The 12,223-nt window shown below is 34.7% G+C and overlaps 2 protein-coding genes across 2 annotated transcripts; one reads left to right on the plus strand and one right to left on the minus strand.

Annotated features, from left to right (window-relative positions):
• Positions 1-309: 309 nt before the first annotated feature.
• Positions 310-1,482, minus strand: LOC118741123 (zinc finger CCHC domain-containing protein 10). The gene is made up of 2 exons (XM_036472967.1): positions 1,320-1,482; positions 310-1,237 (listed from the first exon to the last, which is right to left on the minus strand). The coding sequence occupies exons 1-2, from the start codon at positions 1,391-1,393 to the stop codon at positions 685-687; spliced, it is 627 nt and encodes a 208-aa protein (XP_036328860.1). The 5' UTR covers positions 1,394-1,482; the 3' UTR covers positions 310-684.
• Positions 1,483-4,549: 3,067 nt separating this feature from the next.
• On the plus strand, positions 4,550-9,303 carry LOC118741135. Its single transcript, XM_036472992.1, has 3 exons — positions 4,550-5,371; positions 7,906-8,413; positions 8,477-9,303. Exons 1-3 carry the CDS (start codon positions 5,249-5,251, stop codon positions 9,046-9,048), a joined length of 1,203 nt encoding a protein of 400 aa, XP_036328885.1. The 5' UTR covers positions 4,550-5,248; the 3' UTR covers positions 9,049-9,303.
• The last annotated feature ends 2,920 nt before the right edge of the window (positions 9,304-12,223 follow it).

Consider the following 12,223-nt stretch of genomic DNA (forward strand, 5'->3'; position numbering starts at 1 on the left):
CTTATCTAGTAAATAACATGCGTAATTCGCACGCTTTTATTTTTAGTGTTTAGGTTAAATTTTTTGTATGTTTCAAATAATTTAATATTAGAATTAAATAAATAAAACGTTTCAGATATAACTTTTTCAAGAGTTTGTAACATGATCTGTAAAATAAGGTCTTGGAAATGTATTTATGCTTTGCTCCAGGTAAAGTCGATAAGATGTAATAATAAACTTCATTCTTGTCACTTACAAGTACTGTCCATCTTTAAGGATTTATGATACATACATCTATTTGCCATTTTTAAGGCGCCCGTCGATAAGATGTAATAATAAACTTCATTCTTGTCACTTACAAGTACTGTCCATCTTTAAGGATTTATGATACATACATCTATTTGCCATTTTTAAGGCGCCCGTTAGTATTTGATATCCGTTGTATACTACAAACACCGCCTGACTGATATTTCCTGCAATCATTAATGACTTGATTTTAATTTTAAATGCATACATAATGAAAATTGATTTCTCAACAATTCAGTGTTTTGCAAATCCTACAAATTCAGTTCGGTACCCTTCGAAACAAATTTTTAAGTCATGCTTATGCATACCTATTACATTAACATGATCAACTTAAACTACTAAAGCTTATTACGGTTCCTCAACTCAGTATCTACTTTGCTTGTTTATAAAGCTTTTAAATCAAATACCATCGTCATCGCTGGATGAGCTGGAGGTACGTTGATGCTTTTTCTTTTTTGATGGTATTTGGCCCTCATCGTCTGAGCTGGATGATTCACTTGAATCGCTTGAGTCGCTGGTATCCGAATTACTAGAATTGCTGCCAGAACCGGCATCACTACTACCACTATCGCTCTCTGAATCTGAAGAACTACTGTCGCTCGATGAATCTTCATCAGAATCCGAAGAGCCACTATCATTTGAATCTGATGACGTTTGAGAATCTGAATTTGATTCTTGCGATCCATCGACTACTGAAGATCCTGAGGAAGTGCGTGCACGTTTCGCGCGTTTCGATTTGGATGACTTAGTCGTTTCGCTGGTAGTGCTAACTGCAGCACTTCCATTAGCTTCAGCATTTATTTTCTCGGCTATATGTTTCTTCAGCTGTTTCGTGCGCGACGCCCGGTGCACAAATTTGCGTTTCTCCTTACATTCATAGGACCAATGTCCTAGTTGCAAGCACTTTTGGCAACGCACACCATTTGGAAAAGCTGCGGCCAACTTGGCATTGCTGAAGCAATAAAAAGGAAATGCAAAAACAAAAAAGTTATGAATTTCACATGCAGCAATTAGCGTGCCAACAAGAAACTTACCGCTTCTTTATAGAAAGTTTTCGAGCTGCTAGACCTACAAGTGTCATTTGTATGCTTTTTAAGTGCATCGACATTCCGGTATGGAATACCGGCGATTTTATTTATTTATAACTCAATGTTTTTCACAATACACTACGAATAGGAATGTTCGATATCGTATCGAGTTTTCTGAATATCGATATTTCACCGCACGATAGTCGATTTTTTGAATAGATATCCCAAGTTCGATATATCGAAGACATCGATACTTTACCCGCAATATCGATATTTAAGTTGAAATTTATTTTTCATCAACAAGAAGTGTATGGAAAAATACTAAAGTAGGTTTAATCAACAGCTTGTGTCATTTATTTAGCTCTTAAGTTTGACAAACCGCTTGAGTCCACCGGCATGCCGTTTTAATCCTCAGTAAATATACAAGATGGAAATAACACAATTGAGTTGAGAAGCAGGTCTAATATTCTATTCAATTGGGAGTAGGAATTTCAACGTCGATTTTTCCGATATCGATATTGTTCAGCCGATATATCGCCGTATCGATTTTGCCTGCAATGAATTAAATCGATTCATGATACCGAAACTTTCTCAAATATCGAAAATTCCTAACTACGAATATGCAAACGTATCGTTTATCGATTGCTTTTTTGTTTTCTCCTTTTCTCTGTCTTTTAACAGAGCTGCCATCAACTGATTATGTCTATAACTGAATGTCAGCGCTTGCAATATTTTTTATCTTGGGTGGGCAATATATTGCAAGCGAGGAAGTGTCCCACGACAGTCGGGCCATGGACTGACACACCTGTATCATTTACCAAAAACACTTTCGGGAATATTTATGCTGCTAAAACAACAACAACAAGGGTGGTTTATGGTTAAAAAACTTTTCACCCCGTACTATTAATTAATCTCAGCAAACGTCTTTGCAAGTGTGAGGAGGCACTGAACACTTTTTAATAATTTGGGTCATCATTTTGTGGAGAAAGGAAGGCAGAGCCACCCATTAGAAAGAGCTCAGTCCAAACAGCTGTCAAAAGCTCGAAATTTATATAAGCATTTATATAAGCATTTATAATGTTGGAAAGTGTGATTTATATAGTTCTTGTTAAAGCATGAACCATATTTTTATAAAAAAATTTCAGAAAAACTATACGCATCGATTACACAGTGATCATGGCTATTAAAGGGCAGTGTTTAGACTTTCATATCCTTCCACACAGACAGATACACTTAACATCAAAGTGTGCATACACCATTTCCGTTTTAAATATTCACAATATTTTACAAATTTGATTGTATTAATAAAAACGTTTATAAAGATTGAAAATACATGTAAACACAAAACAGCTGATATGCACTTTGACACTTTATCCACTTTTAACCGGAGAAAAAGACCGGGCTGTTTTGGGTACGTTCCAATTTTCGCTCTCTATTACCCATTTTTTGAGTACGGGAATGATTTCTGGGCTGTCTTGGGCACCCGCGGGATGCCGTATTGTGTACGGGAAATAATCTAATATTTTACTCAACAGAATTTTGTTGGGCTGTGTAATTATCGCACACAATTATAATTCACAGAAAATTTTAATCAGTTGAATTGGATTAATTTTTAACCGACATCCAAAAACGGCGGAGGTTATCAGTTCGTCGGAATATTTTCTTTTTTATGTATGTTACCGCATAGCTTTGGACCAGTCAACCGATTTCGATAACCCTTTTAGCACCGGAAAGGTAGTGTCTCAGTGGTGGTTTAGATCCGATCATTAAATCATGAGATATATAGATATATATATATTTTTTTTAAGTCGTTTTTTTTCCTAAAAATTACTTGTCAAGTTTTAATAGTTCGTCTAGTTGCAATCAAGAAAAATTTTAATTTGGCTCTTTATAAAAAATGTCATAAGTTCATAATTTTTGCATTGATTTGAATGAATGGTACCCAGTTTTACTCGGAATTAAATATTCTTTTCGAAAATAGACAATTTTATTTTCAAATTTTGGCAACAATTTTATAGAAGTGGACAAAATGTGTGGACATTTCAGATTTGTTCCAAAAATTTTGCAGATATTTACAAAAATTATTATTTCTTTGAAAATAAAACTTGACAGTTTAGTGTAGAAAATCATGCGGAAATAGTTTTTTAAGAATAAGTATAGAATTTGAGGGTGTTAGAAAAATTTTGAAAGCAGTTTCGTGAATTACTCGGCCAGTTCTACGACTTATACTAGGTCGCTCAAAAAGTTTGTGATTTTTTTTGTAACACGTGTTATAAAAGTATAAAAAAAATAATATTGCCAAATGTATGTAGGTGTCACCACTAAATTAAATTAAACACAATTTGGGGGTTTCCCTTTTTATTTTGTATTTTAAACGGTCACAATTTATATTCCTTTCTTATATTTTGTACCTGCATTTCATTGCGGTCATCCTGACCCCAAAAGACAACGAATGTGAGTTCAAGCATGGGACAGACAAACGGTTAAGCGACACCAATCCCCCTATTCTAACTAGGGCGGTTACCGCCCTATTCCCACACCACTGACAAAATTCATCATACGACTATTGTCACAATTACTGCGCCCAAAAAACACAATATAAACATTGTTTCGCCGTTGTCACTTACTCAGTAGGTCATAAAAATAAAACTGACAATTGTCATACGACAGTTTAAAATAAATTTGCGGCATAGTATTAGGCGCAGTAGTAAAAGCAATAGTCAACCGCTGAGTTTTGTCAGTGGTGTGGGAATAGGGCGGTAAAGTCCCAAAATTCAGTGCATCACTTTTGTGATTTCTACTGCGCCTCAAAATATGCCGCTAAACAAAATAAAATTTAAAATTTTAATGCACTTAATTTTTGTGGCATATTTCCAGGCACAGTGGAAATCGCAATAGTGATGCGCCGAGTTTTGTGACTTTCTTAGAATAGAGGACAAGTTTCGACATTGCCCTGCAAAAGTTTTTGTTTGCATTTAATGATGTGTGGTCTAATATATACATACATAATCAATCTGGTTTTATTTCTATTATTTATCATACAAATTATGTATGTATATCCTCTTCATTCTCGTTTCCTTTTCCGCTCGAAACATATTTTTACTTTGACTTTCGCAACTTATTATTTTTTCTTTTCCTTTTCTTTGCCTCCTTGCACAAAGTAAACAAGTAAACAAGTAAACAAGAAAACATAAAAAATTGCATTATTTACTTTATTATTTTGTTCTTCTCTGCCATTCTTTACACATTCTCACACACACGCACCCATAAACCTCTCGCAAAAATTGCCGCCTTTGTTGTCGTTGGAGCACTCATGCGCCTGCGGTCTGTTTCATGTTTTTGTTTACCTCGGCCACTGTGAATGCAGCTTGAATAACAACAAGAAACGGAACAAGGACGCAAATCGGGAAAAATCAATAAACGGACATTGACAAAAGCAACAGCAGCAGCAGCAGCAGGCGCAGCGGAAGAAGCGATGGCGATGGCAACGGCCCCAAATGTCCTTTTCCATATGCAATACTAGTAGTACATACGAGTTGCTTTACGGTTCGTGCGGCAGTTGAAATGCAGCTGAGGAAGTGTGATGGCGAAAGTTAAGAAATTAGAATGTAGCTGTGCTAAATCATTTGAATTAGTTAAGAAATTATTTATGCAATAAATGAATTGAAAATAAAATAAACAAAGAAATAGCGAAAGTTAATTACGTGTGAAAAACTAATAATTGGAAATCATGGGAAAGACATTAGTAAACTACATATGTACTCGCACAAACACACGAAACCTCATGCAAGTGCAAACATCATGTGAAAAAATTAATTGCACATAAATTTCCTCTCGAACATTAAAAATTACTTGTTTTTTTTTGCAATAAACATTTGATCGCTTAGTGCAATTATTATTTTGTTTTTAATCGCGCCGCTTTTCGTTAAAACACAATGGTTAGCAAAAGTGCAGTCAGTGGCGAGGAACGCCCAGTTTTTATTCCGCCACGAAAACGCCAGACATCGAAAAAAGTGAATGGTGCACAAAACTATGTAGACCACATTGTTAATGTACAGGTGCGTAATAACGATATTTTTGCTTAAGTATTTCCTGATGATAAAATCTTAATGTTACTGTAGTGAAAGAGTATTACATATAAAAAAATTTTAAAATTTTAAAATGCACTTTGTGTGTGTGGGGCAGTGGGTGGTAAGATACTAGTATAGCGATGAAATAACACAGTGGCGCATAACAGAATGTAGGGTAAAGGAGCAAAAAGCAGTCAGCACTTCAAAAAAAAAAAAGGCGAAAGCTTCGAAAGCAGTTCAACTTTCATTTTCTTCTTACCAAATACGCAAAAGTATGTGTGTTCCTATGTAAATAGTATATGCTAATACTAGCATAGCATATTCGAGTGACTTTAAACTGATTTATTTTGTTTAAAATTTTTTCTGTCCGTTCATTCATTTTTAACCAAAAACAAAAACAGGGTAAAATACTTATGTATAAACAGTGATCGAAAAAATTACAGCCGCTCCTCATTTTGACAAGTTTTAAAATACATATATATATTTTTTGTTGTTTAATTTTGGTTTTTTTTTTTAAATATAGTTCATTCTTTAATAAAAAACCGTCTCAATCCAGTTTCAAACACTGTGCAATACTAAAAAAAATTCGTAGAAATTTCGAGCTTTTTTATCTAGATTTCCTAGAAAAATTCTGAATTCTTGTAGAATAAAGCACAATTTTCAAATGGTTAAAAATTACGGTTGATTTTTTAGCATTTTTTTCTCCCACTTGCTTCCATATAACGAATACGCACAAATTAATTTTATATGGAAGAAAACCGTAACATCTTTTTGTCAATAAAAAAAAATCTAAAAAATCCACGGTAATTTTTAGCGGTTTGAAACTTGTACTTTATTCACTAGAATTCCATTGGCATACGCAGGATCCTTCTGGGAAGTCTAATTAAAAAGCTATAATTTTTTACGAAAGTTTGTTGAGAATTAACTATATTTTCATAAAAAAAAATGATTTACAAAAAAAAATAATAATTGATTAAAACTTGCCAAAATGTGGTGCGGCTATAATATTTTCGACCACTGAATGTACTTATCTGCACTTTAGTCAAAATTTATTTATTTTTCAGAAAATTCGATCAAGTTTTTCAATTTCGATTCGTAAAAAGTGACCACGAAACCCCCTAGTAAAGAGCTGAAGCGAATCCGGTCAACTTTTTAATTTTCGTCCGCCATAATGGGTCCACAATTTTGACTTCATATTTATTCATATGTACCGCAAAAAAAAAACGTTGAAAAATGTTTCTGTTTTTTTTTCCAAGTTACAACTGTCAACAGAAACGTACATAAGTGCAAAAAACCGCAGGCCAATCAGCCTGACATCCTTCACGCTTAAAAGTCTGGAGCACACATTCGAGCAGTATATACATTAGATCCAGGGTTTTGATGAACAGCTAAGATGCCGTAGTTATTACAGGAATCCGCCCAGGTCTTAAAACCTTCCGAATGCAGCCGAACTTTCTGATAAAATTTTCAGGTGTTTTTTCTGTCGCCCAGCATTTCAAACAAAGAGGATGTTACCGTGCGCAGAGGTCCACGTAAGTGGGAAATGCTTTTGTCTGTCGTTCATCTGGGTGTGCCCCGGAACCCAGTACAGATGTACGTTGCCGCCATCTAAAGCTGCCCTGTACTCCGCCACACTCCTTTAGGCAGTGCTGTGCCTTTACCACAGTTTGACTGTCGATATATGCAGGCCGATTCTGAACAGAAACTCCCTGGGATTTTTCTCTCTTTTCTCTTTCCTCCTATCATGAATAAAAATTCCCTGAAGTTTTTTTATATTAAATGGCGGAGTTGAGCTGTCAAAAAGGTGTCTAACAGCGTTTTCGAGGTTCGAATTTCCACCTCCCAAATTTTCGGGGAAAATGCTACTCTCTGGGAGTTAATTATTGAAGGATTTCTTTCTCGGGAGAAACGAATTCCTGGGGAACAAACCCCCGGGAATATTATGATTTGGGCTGATAGATTCCCCTGTTTATTTGATAGGTTACTACTCAGTAGCCCCGCCGCCCCTTTATGGCCAGTACTCCATCTTCCATCACCTTATAGGAATTAATTAAACTGAGCTCTGCGCATTCGACACGTCTGAATAGGCATTCACCCCTCTCCTCTCTATAGTGGCTTAGCAGTTCGTGCCGGAGTGCAGATCCGTGATCATGTGGTCAATCCTTCTGGGTAAATATGGACCTGCACACAAACTGTCCCTTGGGTTTGAGCCTGTATTTTATTGACCGTTTGGTTCGCCGGCAAGAGATGTAACAAGATGCTACGTGCTGCCCTCGGTTCTAAGTGCTCATGTCGCGCCGATCCTTAATAGCCTATATGTCCTTTCTATTCCTTTAAGAAATGTTTTCTTCTTCACTGCTGTCCACTAAACCAATACCCTCGAGTGAGGAGGCTATAAACCCTATGTACAGCACATCATCTTCGCGTACACTTTTGAAAAAAAATTAGTATTACCGAAGAAATTATAAATTGGAGTGATTAATGGAACCACTATTTAATATAAAATTTATTTACATTTACAGAATCGTCAAAAACTTTCGCCATCCAATCCAGCACTGGACGAGGACTTAGTCAAAACTTCCTTAATATTGAAAAATAAACAACCACTGCCACAAATACCAGGCGCTCAGGTCAACGGTGACACAACAGATGATCATTCAACGCACAAGTCATCGCAATCTGTGGATAATATTTACGAAGATGATAACGAGTTGCAGAATTTTGAGAGCGTATCACAGGGTACGAAATCAACAAATCGCCATGAAAGTACCACGGTAACGCCAAGTAGCTATTCAGAGAGCAGTCTAGATGCAAAGTCACACGATTGCCTAAGTAATCGCTCTTCCTCAAAGAAACGTGTAAATATACGCACTGACCCGCTGCATGTACGCAGCCAACGTGAGTCACCGGAAATTGTTAACTATGAGGATTTAGAATCGGGCGAAACGAGCGTTTTAAATACGGATGTGCATAGTTTGGAGAGGTACAATACGCGTAGATCAATGGATAGTAATTACTTAACTATGACAGGTGGGTTGGATGAAGAGCTTCTATTTTATCGTCATATTTTCTTATTGACATTCTCCCACACAGGTACAATTAAACGCGGACGCAAGAAGGGTCAAAGCCTCGATTTGCAAATAAATATTAGCCGTGAGGAGCTGGAGCAAATAAATGCTGTTGCCGCTGCGGTTCAAGTGAATAAACAACAGAATCTCTGTTGCAGCTGCACTCCGCAAACCGGTCTACATATCCTTTTCTTATCGCTAGTATGTCTTCCATTCGTAACATTAGTCTCGAGCATCTATTCATTTTATATTGGCACGCTTACCTGGTACAATATGTTCAACTACTTCAGTGAGGAGAAATCATGCGTTTATAAATTCTTTATGTCACCCATCCTGATACTCGCCTATCCTGTCGGTATACTCGTTTGCACTCTCGGCTTGGGGATATATGCGGGCATTTCACAATTAAGTCTACAATTTAATAGCTGGCTTAATGAGATAGCCGACATAGAGAAGGGCTTCTACGGTTGGCTATGCTCGTTTCTACATCTCTCCGACTGCAGTCCATACGAGGTGGTTATATTGACGGACATTCGTCTGCCGCAGGATGTGCCACGTGTACATGTGAATACGTCCACTGAAGAATTATCGCTGTAAGTGGAACAAGCACACAAAGAATAAGTATTTACAACTCAAAAGTGAACATAAACCGTCAAGTTTTTGGAAAGTGATATAACGCACATACTTATAGTACATACATACATACATACATATATAGTATTAGAGGCAAATCGAAAAATGCAACTATGGTTAGTTTGAAAATTCGATATATGTATTAACAATACCTACATAAATATATACATACATACATGTATGTACATTAGGGTGGTCCAAACAAAGTAAATTCGGAAATTTAATGCTCTCACCCCCTAAGATTGTTAACCCTTTTTTGTTGTGGAATCAAAATATATTTAGAGGTGCCTCAAAGCGCTCAAAGTTTTCCACAAGGCGAATTCACCTTGGTTTCCCATGTATTTTATATACAAAAAAAAAAAAACATTTTTCGTAGAAATGGTATAGAATTCTTTGAAAATCAAAATTTTTAATCGCCAAACTCGGCTTCTTTTCCAGATACTTCAAAGCCCATTGTTTATTTAATCATTTTTTAACATTAATTATTTTTTAATGGTTCCCCAAAAATGCAATGGAGGGATCAATAAAAAACATGTAATATGGAAAAATGGCTATTATTCTTTGAAGTCTCTTGAAAATTTTCCGATAGAAAAATATAGATTTTGTTTAATTTTATATCATTTCTACAAAAAATTGTTTTTTCCCCATGTAAAATACATGGGAAACTTTGAGCATTTTGAGGCAAGAAGAAGTGGTATATTTTGTTCGATATACAACAATCCTAGCGGCTGAGAGCATTAAAATTCCGACTTCGCTTTTTTTTTGCATTCATTTTTGGACTACCCTAATGTATTTATGTAACGGGTGTCTGTTTTTGTGCAGATAGGGTAGGAAGCGTTGCTTTAGAGCAATCGCGTATTTTGATGGGTGATAATTTAGAGGACGTAATATTTTGAAACAAGAAATCTTAGAAATTAAATATTGGATCGAGCGTTTTATTTTGTAAATCGGTAAATTTTTGCGATAAAAAACTAGACGTTTTTTTTCTTTTTCTACTCACATGTCGAGTCCTAACCTCAAAAAAAACCCTAAGCGAAATTTTTTTGTTTCAAACTTTTTTTTTTACGCAGAAATGAATCCAGACGCTCTAGGTGCATTTCTACATCAAAAAGAAAATTTCGAAACAAATTTTGTTTACGTTAGATTAGCAGTTAGGACCCGATGTGTAGATACATATGTAAGTACATAAGGGGGCCTCACCAAAAAAAAAGTTGCAGGTTTTCCACCAGAGTTATGAACTTGATATATTTTAAAACTTCCAACTTCCACCAAAATATTTCGGAGAATTGTTGAGCTCTACTTGGGCTTTAAGATTTGAAATTACATGTCTAACCTATGCACGATTAAGTGTTAACCGAAAAAAAAACCAAAGCCTGAAAATCATCCCTGTTGATGGCAAGCGAAAGGAGTACCAAATTGCATGTTCATAGGTGCCAAAGTAGAGGAGTTATAACGAAAATACTCATATCTAAACAATCAGTTGTATGGGAGCTTATGTTCTAGTCAGCCGATTTTGCGGCTTCCCACAAATTATTAAAACGTTGCAAAAAGACGCGAGTGTACCAAATTTCGGGCGGATATCTGGTAAACTGAAACTAGTTTGCGTTCAAACAGACAGACGGACATGGCTAAATCGACTCAGATCGTCATTCTGATTATTTCGGTATACTTTTTTATGGGTCTATCTCTTTTTTCTGTGATGCTTACAAATAACGGATCAAAGATTTCATGTTAATGGAAGGTATAAAAATACGGGCCTCCTTATTATCCAAGAAAATTTTGCAAAGATAATTTTTCTGTGCAATTTTCAACCGCCCTAATGTACATGCATTTTTTTCACTTTATAAATTGATAGGAAAACATCAAGAAAAAATAATATAAAAATTTAAATTAAATTAAACGACGGATACACATTTGAAACGAAGCACGAAACATTTTTATACTACTACCAAAACGCTGTAAATTTGCTTGCTTGGGCCTTTTCATACACTAAGCTCAATATCTGACAATTTTAAATTTTGGGGATTCACTAGTTGCTTCAAAATGCAATTCAACACAATACCAGAGAGCTTAAATACATTTCCGTTGTTGTGAAACACCTTAAAAATTTTTAAGTTTCTGACATAACTAAAATGTGGCTGGGTTTTAAAACTAGTGAATGCCCTTATTGTAATTTTTTTATTTGTAAAATACATGTTGAATGTATGCGGTTTTTCTCCACTGTTAGTAACAAACAAAATGATTATAGAGAGACAAATACAAATATTTACGTATGTACATATTTATCAACATAAATATGTAAGTTACTATTTATCTAAAGTTAGGTGCACACTTGTGTTATCAGCAGCAGTAAAATAAATAAATAAGATTAATAGATACTATTTAATAAAGCAAGTTACAAATATTGTAAAACTACTGCAGTTTATTTTGAAGCTAACTCAATGAAATTAAAGTGCATTTTTTTGACGAATAATTCCTTTTTTTGAGTAGAGCAGATTCATATTTATATATACTTTTAGGTATATTAAATTATATGTATGTACATATGTGTATATGCATACATATAAAAATTAACTAAAAAATACATATACTTATGTATTTAAAGTATTTAGTGTATTCACATGCATTTATTTTGAATAAGTAAAATTTTAATTATGAGTCTCAAAAAATATGTATGTAAATCAATAATGTGCATTTACGTAGGTATTAAAACTAAACACAAATTTATCTAAAACGAAAATACAAGTTATTGAAAAAAAAAACTCAGTTAATAATGTGATGAAATGAAATGAATCATTGTTTTGCGGCAATTTATGTGCAATTTTGTTTTAATTTTTGTAAATGCTTCTAAAATCGATAAGAAACAGTGTAGTACGAGTTAGTTTTTCTATTCTCTGGCGACACTTTTGCAACTAAGTATTCAAGTGATTAGTCAGAATATACACGTAACGTAGTATTTATATATATTCTAAATATGTACTTAGTTTATTTTTTAAGGCAGCGTACGACAGTCTTAATAAGTAATAAGTAGTCTTCTATAAATATTTTTTAATAATTTAAATTATAAGAACTTTATGGTTAAATGTGCAAACTAGATTTCGAAATGTATGCCAAAAATGTAGATAATTCTTCAATGAAA

Source organism: Rhagoletis pomonella, unplaced genomic scaffold (assembly GCF_013731165.1).
Source record: "Rhagoletis pomonella isolate Grant_MI unplaced genomic scaffold, Rhpom_1.0 Rhpom_scaffold_00001, whole genome shotgun sequence".
Taxonomy (NCBI): domain Eukaryota; kingdom Metazoa; phylum Arthropoda; class Insecta; order Diptera; family Tephritidae; genus Rhagoletis; species Rhagoletis pomonella.